This window comes from Myxocyprinus asiaticus, chromosome 36, assembly GCF_019703515.2.
Source record: "Myxocyprinus asiaticus isolate MX2 ecotype Aquarium Trade chromosome 36, UBuf_Myxa_2, whole genome shotgun sequence".
In the NCBI taxonomy this organism is placed as follows: Eukaryota; Metazoa; Chordata; class Actinopteri; order Cypriniformes; family Catostomidae; genus Myxocyprinus; species Myxocyprinus asiaticus.
Genome location: NC_059379.1, coordinates 11,671,786 through 11,688,639, shown reverse-complemented (window position 1 = coordinate 11,688,639; position 16,854 = coordinate 11,671,786). Strand labels below are relative to the sequence as shown.

At 37.6% G+C, this 16,854-nt stretch overlaps 1 protein-coding gene across 1 annotated transcript in view; it reads right to left on the bottom strand.

The window, feature by feature from the left end:
- Positions 1–207: 207 nt before the first annotated feature.
- LOC127427453 (metalloproteinase inhibitor 2-like) overlaps positions 208–16,854 on the bottom strand; it is a 37,440-nt gene continuing 20,793 nt past the window's right edge. The window contains exons 2-5 of the mRNA XM_051675071.1: positions 6,823–6,923; positions 6,371–6,482; positions 5,016–5,140; positions 208–3,108 (exon numbers count right to left, since the gene is read on the bottom strand). Of these exons, the coding sequence (XP_051531031.1) occupies positions 2,911–3,108; positions 5,016–5,140; positions 6,371–6,482; positions 6,823–6,923 (536 nt within the window). The 3' untranslated portion in view covers positions 208–2,910. The remainder of the gene's footprint in view (positions 3,109–5,015; positions 5,141–6,370; positions 6,483–6,822; positions 6,924–16,854) is intronic.

Sequence of the window (16,854 nt, the reverse complement as noted above, 5' to 3'; positions counted from 1 at the left end):
TGCTTGTGCACTCTTAAAAGTTGACAAAATTGACTTTTAGCATATTTTTCTTTTAGCATCTTTCCCTTCTTTGATTCATTCCGAACACAAATCCTATTGAATAGGAAATATATCAACAAAGTAAAGAAAACCACTTTTCACTTGTTAATGGTAATGTGCTTTCACAAATATTGGTAGACTTGAAAAAAGTACTAATGGACGAGCTGATGTAGTTTAATGTTTTATTTGGTAATACTGTATATTTATCTGTCAAGTGAACATCCACATGGGTATTACACAAAGAATCAAAGACATGCATAGTCTGGTTCTTCTACCACAACTCTCTCATGTGGTTCAGACACAAGAGCTCTCACATTCCTGCACTTTTCAGCAAATTATTAAAAAGTTAGACAAAAGACTGGTAAAAAATAACACGATCATATAAATCAAAGGTAATAACACATATATATATAAAAAAAGTAGAAACATGGAGAAAAAAAAACAAACATTTAACTTATGCCATTTAAGTTCAATAACAATTAATACAAAGCAATTTAATTAGTTATAGCTCAATGTGTTAACCTTGTAGATTTATGTAGCCTATACGAAAGACTTCAAGCTTGTTTATGACAATGCTTCTGGCATGAAGAAATAAGAGGATATTGAAAAAAAAAAATCTTAATTTAAATCACACTTGAGCAAAGAAAAAGCATCATACACATTAGTGCTTGGAACACTGATAGCCAAAATATAAAGGCATGAATTTTACTAGTACCCATAATAATGCTCCCTTTGTCAATACAAATGATTGCAGTGTTGATTTTATACATGATTGTGATGCCTTACAAAACAATGGCAGTATCTGCACCAACTGCACCCAATCTATCAACACTTTTTGTTGTTGCTTCATCAGCGGTTCTGTTTCTTCTCTCTTTCTCTCCATCACTCTGACCACATTGGGCCACATGGCTCACCCTGACGAAGCGCCTAGCAACTAGTATTCTAAAGTCTTACCCTCAGTCAATCACGTGACTTGGCAACGCCCAATCAGGGGACAGCTGCAACAACCCAACTCTGTGTCTTCCTCTCAAGCTGCCAATAAACTCCTGAGTTTATTGACATCACAGGAGGAAGGAAGTCCTGCCTTGGTTTCCTCATTCTGTGAGGAGAATCAGAGCATGCTATAGGTCTGTGTCTTTGCATGCCAATCCAATCAGCCTTGTTTTCCTCTAGGGCAAAACTAAGGGTTTCCCATTACCATGGCAACTAAAGTCTTATGTACCTCTTCGGGTGCATAATCTAAAACACATAAAATAACAATACACAATTTAAAAGAGCTCACCTTAGATAATTGATGTTTTCATTCTTAAATGTATTAAAGCATTTAAATGTGAGAAAAAAGCAGAAAATGAGAGAGAGTCCTCTCCTGGTTTTATTTTTAGAAAGTGCAACAAGTTCAAATAGAATCATTACTGAACTCATAGTCTTAACTCTTAACAGAGGAATAAATGCATAAATTGGACAGGTAATCCTATTGTGTCTCATTCACTATATTGCGTACATATATTCATAATTATGAGTGCAGAAAAAGTTCTGCCGGATGCATATAATTTTTTTCTTACCCATATTTTAATGTGGATAAATCTGGATAATTCGAAATGACGGAGCATATGCCTGCAGTTAGTTATTAGCATAATACACGCCCAAACCATCTCCATATAAGGGCTTTTTGCTCAACCTCACCTGTACAGGTGCAATCTTATGCTATCTAAAGAACTCATGCTCTCTAAAGCACAGCATGATCTTCTAGTACAGCCAAATGTTCCAATCTCAAAACCAGTTGAAACACAAACTACATTTATAGAGGCCTACACTACATTTGATCGGCAGCATTTAATGCAGAATCCAGATCGAGCTATAACGCACAATAAAATGTGCTACATTGCAAAAAAAAAAAAAAAAAAAAAAGATTATTACATTACTCTGAAATAAGTAAGACTTGTGTATACACGGATAGTGAATGAGACCCAATGTATGTTTGAGACAAAGTAAATGTTTAGAGAGGTAAACAAGCAACAAGTTAGGGATGTTTGATTCATAAAAGTTTGTAAGGAATTTAATGTATATTGCTAAACTATTTATGAACACTAGAACTGTCATCAGTATAATAGATGTTTACGCTGTTATTCCTTCATTTCTGTATACACGAAGGATACACAATGAAGAGAATGGACACAATGGTGATGAAAAGCAGTGGATGTGGAATTAATAACATCTTAATATACAACAGTTCAACATTCTAAAATTTGGTCAGCAGCACTAGGAGATTTCGTTTTCCTCACAAATTCATGTCTAGTGACATTGACTTTGGTCTTTAATTTTCAGTTTTCCAAACCCCACTGTCTTTCAAAAGTTCTTTCGTGGTCCCTGCACATCTTTGAACTATCTGGGAAGTCCTGCCTCACCATTTATCAGTGGACCAATTGGCATGGCTTTGGAAATTACACACTACCTTCCAAAGTAATACTTTCACTGTCACCCCATGTGGGTTTAGACCAAAATGCCAGAAACTGAACATATAAAATAAGCTGAGAGACTGCAATTGTGGGAGATGGTAGAAGACATTTCAGGTCCATTTTGCAGAGAGAAATCTAAGCGCTGTTTGGGGCGGAAAGTGCTCTTGTTTAAAGATTGTTTCTCACCTGGGAAGAGTTTTGGGGTGCCAGCCTTGGATGGGGTAGTTACTTCACTCCATTCAGTGTCATATTCCGATATCTAATGAAGACTGTACACTAATCTAGCCTTAACATTTCAATTTAGTAGAGTCTAATAGTAGTAGTTTTGTCTTTTTGTCAATATTAACTTACACCTTATCTATGATATTTTTAAGAACCTCAGAGCGGGCGATGTGGAGAGGGAGAGAGAGACAGATTAAGGGTCCTCCACGTCCAGAAACTCTTTCTTGGGTGGAGCGACTCCACGGTACCACGCGCAGGAGCCATCTCCTCTCTTGATGCAAGCATAATGGTCAGACTGGCGCCCGTGAATGATCTTCTCCGTCACCCAGTCTGTCCACAGACACTCCTCAGGTGCGCTGATCTCACATGGGAAGGTCGCACAGCGTGTGATCTGGGTGCAGCAAAAACAACATCCTCTGTTAATGTTGTGATACTGATATTACAGATTACTCTAGTATTTATCAACCAAACTATTTTGTTCTACATATGTTGAATATAAGTAAATTAGACACAAACTAGATAGTAAAGTTTGTCAAGACAACCTCTGATGTTGGCCTGACAAAGCCTTGTTTTTTTGTTTTTTGGGGGGGATTTTTCCCCTTTTTCTCCCAATTTGGAATGCCCAATTCCCAATGCGCTCTAAGTCCTCGTGGTCGCATAGTGATTCGCCTCAGTCCGGGTGGTGGAGGACGAATCCCAGTTGCCTCCGCATCTGAGACAGTCAACCCGCGCATCTTATCACGTGGCTTGTTCACGCCATCCACCGTGGCAACCACGCTCAATTTACCATGCGCCCCACCGAGAACGAACCACATTATAGCGACCACAAGGAGGTTACCCCATGTGACTCTACCCTCCCTAGCAACCGGGCCAATTTGGTTGCTTAGGAGACCTGGCTGGAGTCACTCAGCACGCCCTGGGATTCGAACTAGCGAACTAGCGAACTCCAGGGGTGGTAGCCAGCGTATTTTACCACTGAGCTATCCAGGCCCCGACAAAGCCTTCTTTGTGTTCTGGCTGGTTGCTAGGCATTGGATGCTAGGGTGTTCTGTGGACAGAAATGCCTTTTTGATGAGAGAAGTCAACAGAGAATGGCCAGACTGGTTCGAACTGTCAAAGTCTACGGTAACTCAGAAAACATCTCTGTACAATTGTGGTGAGAAGAATAGCATCTCAGAATGCTATTCTGAGATGCGGGTTGGTGCTGTTTTGGCAGCACGAGGGAGACCTACACAATATTAGGCAGGCGGTTTTAATGTTGTGGCTGATCGGTGATTGAGATTTGCCAGCAGTTTCCACCCGGTCTCATGACAAGTCGAGATGATGAAATCATAAGAAATTGGATGAGTTGACTATTCTTCCATAGAGAAAAATAAACAAACCAACAAACAGTGTTTTTCAATGATCTTTCTTAAGTTTAACCCCTAACTCAAACCTAAACCTAACCATTATTTCCAAGCCCTTACCCAAACCCTAAACCTAACCATGATTTAGGAGAATGGAATTTTGTGTACCACAGAAGAAAGACAACATCGGGTAAGAACAGGAGGAGGGAAGCGTATTATAGGCTATTGATATACATCAGTCATTAGTTTTACATACAGTAAATACATTTGTTCACCGACATTTCCTTTCTTAAAATGAAGTGCTAAATAGGAGGCTAGCTAAAAGTTGATCCCTGTATTGTGTCGATTTAAAATTATATTTGTTGATTGGTTGGTCTCTGTGAGAATAAAAGTCGTCCCTTTTCGTAAAGAGCCAAGTCGTACAATAATTTATCTTTCTGCCATCTCGTACGAATTATTACGAGTTGTCAAGAGACCATGTTGCCAGTTTTTAAGATTTCTGTCTTTATCCATTCAAGTAAATAGGACCTGTAATTGCATGCCTATTGCACCTAAATATGTGCTTCATGTGGTAACATCTAAAATTAACTGGATTTATTCAAGTCAAAATAATTATTCAACAACACTGAATCATCTGAATACATTAGTTTACACCAACAAATATAATTTTATGGGTTAGATCAGGTAGAAATAGCTCTTTAAGGTAACAACTGCGGATTACCAATTTTATCAGCATGCCGAGATAGAAAATAGCTGCCTGGGGATGTTGTCAAGATGGCAGCTAGGTGGTCTGACTTGCCTTAAAGGGCCTTGCAGGGAAGGGTGAACTGCACTTATGGCTAGGTTACCTAACCCTAACCCTAACCCCTAACTTGACTAATATCCATTGAGAGAGGCAGACATGAAAGAATTCCAGTGCACTGAACAGCCAACAGTAATGATTATTATGTACCTTGCAGTCACACCCCATCTGGTAGCGCTGACTGAGGCTCTTCTTCTGGGTGGCACTCATGGATTCCCAAGGCATGATGAGATCACAGAGAGTCACATGCATCTTGCCATTGGCCTCTGCCTTGCCTGAAACACCATGTGCAGACAAAACAATCTGAACAGTCTGTGAACATCTGATAGTCACGGAAACAGTGAGGTCCATTAGACAAAATAAGAAGGATAAAAATGAATACAGCTCACAATAACACGACAACAAGTTGCCATGTTTATAAAGCTTTGTTTTGTTCAGGAACAATTTGTACACCTCTGTTGGTCAACTATTGTGTTGTATTATGACTGAACCACGTTATGGAGGTCATTGCAAATTCAAAGCCTGGATTTAGAGAAAAACACTACATGCAAAGCTTGCAAACCCTGACGGAGGAGAATAGGAGTAGCTAACCACGGACTTCACAGAACAGGAGGGAACATACAAATACAATGACTTAACAACCTCAAGATTTTTTCTTTTTTGCCTAAAGCATAACTTTTCCCACTCTTAAGGTCTGCTTTGGTTACAATCTGAAACCTAGGTAGTTTCTAATGCATAAGGAAATGTGTGCCTTGAAATCACAACGTCAGCAGTTACTCTGCGCTACAGGATCAGCTCCCTCATTATTTACCCTCCCCTCCTTCTCTAAAACTTCAGCTTTTAAAGGCAATTGCTACCCTCCACAGACCTCTGCCTTGTCAACTCTGTAATTTGGGCTCTGCTGTAATGGCCTGAGAAGGGGAAACCAGAAGATGTCTGTGTTCATCTTTTGACGTCCTTTTATATTCTGTTTTTTTTTTTTTTCTTCAGAGCTGCTTGCTCAGCAAGTTCACTGGAGAAGCATGTATTGAAATCCAGCTGTAAATTTACCATACTGTATATCACTAAGTCAGGGTTTGTAAACCTCTGTTCTTTCGGAAAAGAGATGGTTCACTTAAAAATGAAAATTCTGTCATCATTTACTTACCCCCATGTTGTTCCAAACCTGTATGACCTGTATGAGGAGATGTTATGCTGAATGTTGTCCTCAATCACCATTCAGTAATATTGCTTCTTTTTGTTCTCATACAATGAAAGTGAATGGTGACCGAGGCTAACATTGTGTCTAACATTTCCTTTTGTGGTCCATGGAAAAAAGAACGTCATATGAGTTTGGGTGAATAAATGATGACAGATTTGGGTGAAATATCCCTTGAAGTGGAGAATGTGCCATTTGGCAAGTGCTTTGCTATGAAGGCATTGTGGTTAGATTGTAGAGGTTAAACATATCAAATGACACATTACTTGACCAAAAAACAACCTCATGGCTGAGAAATTACTTTTACCTGAGATGAGGTACTCTTTCTTGCCATTAGTGTCCAAATTCGTCACCCCACACACGGCAGATGAGGGCGCAGTGAAGACCACATCGATGTGGCGATCCGGGCCTTTGAACATCTGAAAGAGGAATTCATAACTTGCATTTAAAGGAATAGTTTACCCAAAAATGAAAATTCTGCCATAATTTACTCATCCTCATATAATTTCAAACCCGTATGAGTTTCTGTATTCCATGGAAAATAACTTCCATGGATGTTATGCAGAATCTTATGAACTGATAGCCTCTGTCACCATTCACTTTCATTGTATGGAAAAAAAGAACAGTATCAAAATTGTTGCTCTTGTGTTCCATGGAAGAAAGAAAGGTTTGGAATGACATGAGGGTGAGTAATTAATGACATTTTACTATATGTTACAAAGACAGGTAACACATACATTTATCCTTTATGTCCCTCACCTTAATCTGCTTAATCTCATACTGAATCCGCTTGATGGGGTTCCCATAAATATCATTCCCAGAATCCACTTCTTTTTTGCCAACCACCTTGGCCCTAATTACTGCAGGAAAGAGAGATTAATGAAAAGATTACTTTCATGAACTACCTGCAAAAAAACCTTATATCAACATTGTGAGAGAGAAAATGAGTTAAAGGAAATTAAATGAAGGAAATAAAAAAAAAATATATATATATATATATATATATACTCACCCTCATGTTGTTTCAAAGCCACCATTCACTTTCATTGTATGGGAGAAAAAAAAAAGATGCAATGAAAGAGAATAGAGACTGAGACTAAGAAAGTGAATGGAGACTGAGACTAAGAAACTGCACATTTTTATGTTCCAGGAAAGAAAGAAAGAAAAGAAAGAAAGAAAGAAAGAAAGAAAGAAAGAAAGAAAGAAAGAAAGTGATGTGGGTGAGTAAATGATGACAGAATATAAATTTTTCGGCGAACTATCAATATTCTTCACATGCTTTTAAGTAAAGAACCTATCAAAACTAAAAGCTAGTTTTGCCCTAACAATTGGCTGTGATTGAGTCGCATAATGCAGGAGTATCACGTGTGAATGCTAGCTTGAAATAAAATGACAAGATGGTGGGGTGGACATGACAACTACTGAAACAGATGAAGACAGCACCTTACAAACGTGAGCTGAATGCTTTACTTGCAACCTACATTGTGTGAATTAGGCCTACGTTGTTTGAGACACAAAGTTGTCTAATGTGCGAAAGCTAGTGGCAACAGATCATGTATGAAACAATTTCTCTTAACAGAAAAACAACAAATTGTTCTGTGTAGTAAACAAAAAAGGGTTAGTGTTCCCATCACTCTACATTGTGTGAATACACACTACTGGTCAAAAGTTTTGAAACACTCATTCTTTATTATAATTTTTTTTTTCTTCACATTTTAGAATAATAGTAAAGTCATTAAAACTATGGAATAACATAAATGGAACTATGGGAATTATGTTGTGACTAAACAAAATCCAAAATAAATCAAAACTGTGTTATATTTTAGCATCTTCAAAGTAGTCACCCTTTGCCTAGAATTTGCAGACATGTACTCTTGACATTTTCTCAACCAACTTCTTGAGGTGTCACCCTGGGATGCTTTTTAAACAGTATTGAAGGAGTTCCCATCTATGATGGGCACTTATTGGCTGCTTTTCTTTATTATTTGGTCCAAGTCATCAATTTCAAAAACTTTTTTTTTTATTATTAAATTTTAGATTTATAATGAAATAAATTAATATGGTGGCACAATTATATTTTTGTCCACAAAACTAATTTCAAACATTTAAGGATACGCCTTCAGATCAAACGATTTTTAAGATCATGAGAAACATTTCGGTCAAGTGTTTCAAAACTTTTGACTGGTAGTATCACTTGAGGCACAGTGTTGATCTCAGGTTGGCTAACATGCTAAAGCTAGCAGCAACACATCAAATTCTAACATATAGTAAAAAAAGCATTAGTGTTCCCCATCATCCTACATTGTGTGAACATATGCATCACTTGAGACGCAGTGTTGGACTCAGGTTAGCTAACATGCTCAAGCTAGCGGCAACACATCACATGCGTTTGAAACATAATTTCAATTAATTGAAAAATTATAAAATCTTCCGTAGAGACCATCCATTTGAGACTATACTACAAAAATTCATACACTAAATGGCATATGTATATAAACTGTATATATGCCATCTATTGGATACATCTGTTTCTCTATTTTATTACTGGTTCTTGAATATTTACTTTAAAAAGCTTGAAGCAATGTTTATCTAAGAAACAGTTGAAGGGTACATTGTTTCTATTAAATTTTGTTAATATTAAGATTAAGATTAATTATTAATAATGTTTTCAATGTTTTCAAAAAGAAATGTATTTATTTATATTTTAGTGGTTGGGGTGCCGTGGGGGAAAAAGTTTGGGAACCACTGCTCTGTGCCACCTCTCAACTAAGGTCTTGTCTAAACACCAGCAAAAGGTCTCTCTCATATAAAGAGAGTCAAGCCCCCAACCCAATCCCATTTCCTGCAAGTGGAGCATTTGCAGCTGTCCAGGTTTTCTTAAGCTCTCTTTGTCAGGTCAGCCAACATGTGGCAAAGACGCCTCTGCTAGAAAAGCTGACACATGACAACCTTCTGCTGACTCACTCATTCTCTTGCCTTTTATATTCACCAGTATTTTCCTTCATCATCATTTTTAAATGGCTGTTATTTTTTCATTAAAGTATTGGACGGAAATATAGCATGGAACGTGAAGGGATAGTTCACCCAAAATTAAAATTCTGTCATTATTTACTCACCCTCATGTTGTTCCAAACCTGTATGACTTGCTTTCTTTTGCAGAGACTGCAAGACTGTTTTCCATGCAATTAATACGCTTAAAAAGGATTCAGAAGCACCATAAAGTATCATAAAAGTAGTCCATACAACTCGTACACTATGTTCCGAGTCTTCTGAAGTCATACGATAGCTTTGAGTGAGAAACAGATAGAAACGTAAAGGAATAGTTCACCCAAAAATGAAAATTCTCTCATCATTTACTCACCTTCATGTCATCCCAGATGTGTATAACTTTCTTTCTACTGTAGAACACAAATAAATATTTTTAGAAGAATTTCAGCTCTGTAGGTCCATACAATGCAAGTGAATGGGTGCCAAAGCTCCAAAATGCACATAAACACAGCATAAATGTGTGATCCATAAGACTCCAGTGTTTAAATATATGCTTCTGAAGTGATATTATAGGTGTGGGTGAGAAACTGTTCAATATTTAAGTCTGTTTTTACCATACATTTTCCTCCCTACCCATGAGGTGGCGATATACATGAAGAATGCTAATCACCAAAAACAAATGAAGAAGAATGTAAAAGTAAAAGTGGAGAGTGATAGTAATAAGGACTTAATATTGAACAGTTTCTCATCCACACCTACCATTTTGCTTTAGAAGATATGGATTTTACCACTGGAGTCTTATGGATTACTTTTATGCTGACATTATGTGCTTTTTGGAGCTTCAATATTTTAGCACCAATTCACTTGAATTGTATAAACCTACAGAGCAGAAATTTTCTTCTAAATCTTTGTTTCTGTACAGCAGAAGAAAGAAAGTCATACACAACTGAGATTGCATGAAGGTGAGTAAATGAGAGAATTTTCATTTTGGGGGGGAACTATCCATTTAAGTTGTTATTCACTGATAATCTTTCCTTTCATTGAGCTGTTAACAGCTGCAACTGGATCATTGAGTCGTTGAGTTGAACGCAAGAACTGGATTAGTCTGGAATGTGAACAAATTATTCAGACCAGTTGTTTAAACTAGATCAACTGATTCATTGAAAAGAATTCAGAGGAATTATTTGTTTATAAATCGACATCGCTACTTCTCTCATTAACTTGCCAAGGAAAGCTAGGAAAGCTTACATTTCAGTCTATTTCTGACACTACGTTGTTGTATGTCTTGGAACACAACGCGCCAGTCATATATACTATTTTTACGGTGCTTTTGCGTCTTTTTTTAAAGCTTGAAGGCGTCAGTCCCAATCCACTGTGTTTGCATGGAAAATAATATGGACAACAGTCTTCAAAACTTCTCCTTTTGTGTACCATGGAAGAAAGACATACAGTTTGGAACAGGAGGATGAGAAAACAATAACAAAATTGACATTTTTGCCTATCCCTTTATGTGTCTGAATGGATGCTGCAATGGGATAATACCACTTTAATGCTAAACTTCAATGCCCTGTAACCCTCCACAACCTCATACTTCTCACACATACAGCTCTGCTGTGACAGAAGAGTAAACAGACATCTCACATGGCTTTATTGATGTTTAAAAGTGCTTTAATATAAATTGTATATCATGCTGTATACAGCCATTGCTGCTTAAACTAGTGGAGCAAATTTGAAAACAATGATTTTAAGCTTCATGGTCTGTGATAAGCTCTTCTGATATGTACTGTATATTACATATCAAACATTAATAAAGCCATGTGAGATGTCTGTTGCTCAATGAGCTACCACTACAAAATTAAAATGCATTTTAAATGTGTTGTTTACCTGTTGATCTTGTCTGCTTTTGCCAAGTATAATTATAATTATAATTTATAATTGTATTTATTTATCACACATTATACATTTTGCACATATATTGTGAAATTCTTTTTTTCACATATCCCAGCTAAGCTGGGGTCAGAGTGCAGGGTCACCATAAACAAAAGAAGAAACAATTACAGGCTGATGTTTTCCTCAAGGCTAAACTTGTCTGAGTAAACGGGTGGATCATCTCGTTGCTTAACAAACTGTTTGCGAAGTTGTCCAGAAATATACTGGAAGTCATAGTTTTTAGCAACTTATTCACCCAAAAATAACCAGTCCTTTCCATGTGAGCTGTGTGCATAACCATTTGGTGACCTAAAATGAGAAGCAGTGTCAATATGCAACATTAATTTAAGTTGGCAGAGCCTCTGGCAAGAGCAAGAAAGGAGAAGAGATATTTTAAGATTTTGGAGTATTGCATGTCAGTGTCAGATGCACATTGCACAAAATGACCCAACTGAGCACCAGTGATGAAGTTTATTGCCCTTTATTTATGCATCAGCTAATGCAGTGGTTCAGGACCTAGATTTTACATATAATTTTTTTTATATTATATTATATAATAAATTAGATTTTACAAACAAGTGGTGAAAACATTACCAAACGAATTTCACACTTAATGTAGTCTGTTTTGTATTTTCATTCACTTTGCATAGTTTCGTGCACAGGTTTCAAGGGTAAGTGTATGTCATGCAACTTGTCCATGTTGGCATCTGTCTAATTTGATTAGCTTCGACCAAGTGTCTAATTAATTTGTGTCATCATCAACAACAAAACGTGAAAAACAATTTCTCCTTTTTAAATGGTGATTAGCCTATACTATATTTTGCTGTCCAAACCAGGGGTAGTTTGCCAGTAGTTTGTTATAAAAGTGTAAGATGGGACAGACTAGTAATTTAGCATAATAAGGGACCCAAGTTCAAAGGGGACACGACTTCAAATCTGGACCAAACATATCTTATTTTTATAAACTAAGCACAATTGCAACTGCACTTGACAGCTATTACTATGCATTGTCAATGTATGGAAAAGATCAGGTGCAACTCGACTGCCCAAATATATTTAGACATGATTGTATAATAAGTTGCATTTTATTATTCACATTTACTGTTGTTTTTCCCTGCTGTCCTGCAACCCTTTTTTGGGTTACAACACACCAGTTGAGAACCAATGAGCTATCGCTTACACTAAAATTAATTCCTTCTGCTATTCACCGAAAGTGAGCTTAAGTGTGTCTGAGGGCTGTCTCATCAACTGCTCCCAGAAAAAACTAAAACCTCTATAAAGAAGCAGAAAAAATGTCATGTGCACAGTGTTAATCAGCTGCAGATGAAAATGAATCAAAACAGCTTCTCAAGTACAGTAGTCCTTCAGCACCAGCTGTCTTGTAAACCAGGATTCCAATTACAAAGCAATAAGGTCTCTTCAGCTTGAGTCAGAGAAACTATATTCAGAAAACTGACCTAAGGTCAGTTCAAATAGGTCTGGAGTATTAACATATTAGCTGGGCTACTAATTCTTAGCCCCACCCTGTTCTTTCATAAACAGACAATCTTTCTGTAGCATCGATTTGCTTTGCCAGTTGTTTGGATCACCTTTGTATTTTGTTAGGACAGCTTGTTTTAATCGAGGCATGCTCAGGAACATTTCTGCAAAACTACTTAGGCAGACGCTGCAGTGAAAAAGAGATACAAATGGAGCACACTTTATGGGACAAACTGGATTTTACAAGCTGAATTAGACATGCTACTTAAACTCTCAGGGTTAATTAAGATTAAAGTCAATGTGAAACCAAGATCCCAGTCCATTTACTTGTGTAACTTGACATATGTCAGAGTGAAACAGGATATTCAATAATAAAAAAGGATAAGGCGGGACTTGATTTTGTCCATCCTAAATTGATAGGATGGTAAAAAATGTACGTTCCATACCAGAGTTTGCTAAAACAATGCCTAAAAATCTTTTTAGCTAGGTTCAGATTATCCAATAGACTGTGCAGCCCAAATAATGACAGTCGAAAAAGAAAGTCATTTCAAAGAAAGAGCAAGCTACACTGCCTGGCCAAAAAAACAAAAACAAAAAAAAACACACAAAAAAATCAATTGTATACTTAATATTTTGTTGGACAGCCTTTAGCTTTGATTTTGTCAACCTTATGCAACGTCACAACATTTAATTCCATCCAGAGTTATTAATTTCCATTCATTTTTGGCCAAGATCTTGTATTGACGAGTCGAACCACTCCGTAAAGTCTTCTCCAGCACATCCCAAACACTTTCAATGGGGTTAAGGTCAGGACCCTGTGGTGGCCAATTCATGTATAAAAATTATTCCTCATGCTCCCTGAACCACTCTTTCACAATGTGAGCCCGATGAATCTTGGCATTGTCATCCTGGAATATGCCTGTGCCATCAGGGAAGAAAAAATCCATTGATGGGATAACCTGGTCATTCAGAACATTTAGGTAGTCAGCTGACTTTATTTTATTGCTGCATAACATTGCTGAGCCTAGACCTGACCAATTGAAGCAACCCCAGATTATAACACTGCCTTAAATCCAAACAGCAACTTTTTTTTTCTGGCCAGGCAGTGTATTACATTTTGATTACAAAGTCAAACTTTATGAACTGTTCACAATAAGACCGGAACCTATTTTAAGAATGTAAATGGCTAATTTTAATTTCATGATTTCAAGAGGGGTAATTTACCCAAAAATGAAAATTCCTCATGTTGTTCCAAACTTGTATGACTTTCTTTCTTGCATGAAACACAAGAGGAGATGTTAGGCAGAATGTTATCCCCAGTCACCATTCATTTTCATTACATTTTTCCATTCAATGAAAGTAAATGAAAGAAACAATGAAAGTAAATGGTGACTGAGATTGTCAATCTCTAACATTCTGCCTTTTGTGTTCCATGGACGCAAGCAAGTCATATGGGTTTGGAACAACATGAGGGTGAGTAAATTATGTAATTTTAATGGTGAACTAAGTAAATTTGGTCAAATTTGATGTCATGTTGACATGTCACTCAAGTTAAAGGATGAAAAGAGGGAGCAGAGATAAAGAGAAATGGAAAAAAAAAATACAACTTGTAACAGCTGCATACAGTATTTTAAGGCACTTGCTCACCATGAAAAATATGAGCAGGGATATAGGATGCAGAGACAAAAAATAACTAGAAAAAGGGAAACATACACATTCACATGTTCTCTCTGCTGGGTTTGCAGCCATTAGTCTACACCCATGGGTTCACTTTATGATCTGGAAAGGACACAAATATGAAGAGCTCACTGCGTTAACGATAGCCCCCTTCTCCTCCTCCTGTCCAAGTTGCATGCTTTTCTGTGTACGTCAGGGATTCCTGTGTTTATCGGGGGGACATATGCTATGACTGTGCCAGGTCTGTGCCAAAAGACTGCCCAATTAAAGCTCAGTATCAGCTTATTCTAAAACCAATTAATTGTGGTTCCACTTTTCCTTCCACTATTAAAGTAGGTCATGTCATCTGTCTGACAAGTTAAGAGACAAGCTGTTTTGCACCTAAAATTTCAGTTGCATAACTCTAGGCTTAAACCATTTTGAGGGCAAGGAGGCCTCACTTCTACTGGTGAAGTAATCAAGCAGTTCTCAAAAGGATTCTGCGAGCATCTCGTAGTGAGAAGCTGAAAAACAGTGGCAACTACCTGACTTTGCCGACGTTATTTGTTAGTCTGAGAGAGTGTTCTGTTAACATCATGAGAATCATGATTCCAACAACTTAATCTAAAACTTCAAAGCTTCTGTAGATCTTTGATCTCATGTCAGTATACTACTTTTAGGCTGATAATATGGATAGCATTTGAAAATGTATTGCCAATATTTCTGATTTTCTGAAAATATGCATTGTATAAAAAATGTTAACAGGATAGTTCACCCAAAAATGCAAATTCTCTCATTATTTACTCACCCTCATGATATCCCAGGTGTGTATTAGAGGTCGACCGATGTATCGGATTTACCGATTAATCGGGGCCGATAGTTGCATTTTTAAACTATCGACTATCGGAAAAAATTAACTCCGATAGTTTCCAATAGTTATATTTGGTTTAATTTCTCCGTGGCCTGTGCTGGATGGTTCTTCAGTCTGAACTGCTTGGTTCAACGGCATAACTATGCCCTCTAGAGCAGGGGTACTCAATAGGCAGACTCCGGTCTGGATCCGGACCGAGATCTAAACCTTTGTACTAGTTATATAACACCTGGCTAAGTGATTGTGTCAGCATACGTTTATACACGAGCGGAGCGGAGTGTGTCCAGCACTACGCGCTTATTCCCTATCACTGAATGCGATTTTATTCCTGCTCTCCACGCGTTGCCTCTCTCCCCACTATAGAGGCGCTGCATAAAGCCTGATTCTGTCATGTAACGGCTTAGACACAATGATGATAGAGAGATGGATCAGATAATACTGGTAAGTTTATTAGTGAATCGGCTGGAACACAGTATTTAAACAGGTAGGATGATCAATGGAGAGGTACTTGAAATACAGGATGGTCAGATAGTAACTGTGGGTCTGTCTTACAGGTTACCAGAGCACACACACAAACACAAGGGAGAAGACAAAGAGACAAAGGAAGACTGGATGACGACAGGAATGACTGTCGAGGTAACAACGCTGGTGGGATACAATAGAAGTATGTAGCAGGTAGACATCGAGGTAGTAGTCAGTAGCATCAGACAAGGCCAGACAATGACTGAGGGTGTGTGTGCTCTTCTTATAGTGCTGGTGATGAGGGTTGATGTGTATCAGATGTGCATGATTAGTATTCCGGTGAGTGTGAAGGCTGAGTGAGTGAGGGAGAGCCTGGCGTGATCGTGACAGATTCACTGTACGAAGTTGCAGGCATGTTATTTTTAAAAACAGTCGTAGAGACACCACTACAGATACTGGTGTCTTTCACTTAAACACTGCAGAAAACAAAAATGAAGCAAAGTTAAACTATCTTCATCTGTCTGAAGTGTGATTCAGTTCATCTAAGCCTGGTTTGTGTCAGGACAAGTTAACATGCCGCCTTTAGACTATAATGTTTTTCTGTCTAAATTTTGCTTAATCAGCATGTTAGGAGCCTTTCATAATAAACTAATAATAATTCATAATAACTGTTCTAATTTTGTGAAAATTAATCACAGATGTCATCATGGCATGGGTGGCAAGGAAAGCCTATTTATATTTAAATAAACAAACAGTATTTTAATGCTTCACTGTTGTTATGTAAATAGTTTGTTTGTAACTTAGTAGATTCTCAATTTAAGGAAACTATAATAATGGTCCATTCAGACTTTTTATATATTTATACATTTTCTCTCAGGACACACCCCTGAATCCCCCTTATTTTATCCATCAAAAGGCCTCCTATGTCCCATACATATATATTATGAATGTAAAAATATTTAAACACAAAATCTGGATTGCTGTCATTTAGCTTCAAAACAAACTGTTGATCTTATCTTTTAATATTGTGGTGAGCAGGGCAGAGTCGAGCGGCATCTGGGCAGAGTGAGGCTGGGAAGATAAGTGGCGAATGACTTCCACCTGCGCGTTCCAGCGAGGGGAGGAGGGAGTATTTAAGGAGAAGTGACAGCGGCAGATGGGAGAAAGCTTGTTCTTGTGTGTGTGTTTTATGATTTGATGTAGCTGGCTGAAAAGCAGTGCGTGTTTTTGTTTCTTTATACACTGAAAAGTGTCATTAAATGTCTATGTGTTTGTCAAGCTGGTCCCAGCTTCCTCATTACCTTCATAATTGTTACAAATATTCATATCCAAGTGCCCTCGACTGATGAAGTCTTGATGAAATATTTTAATCATTTGGTAGAGAAGATCTCTCAGACCCCACTATT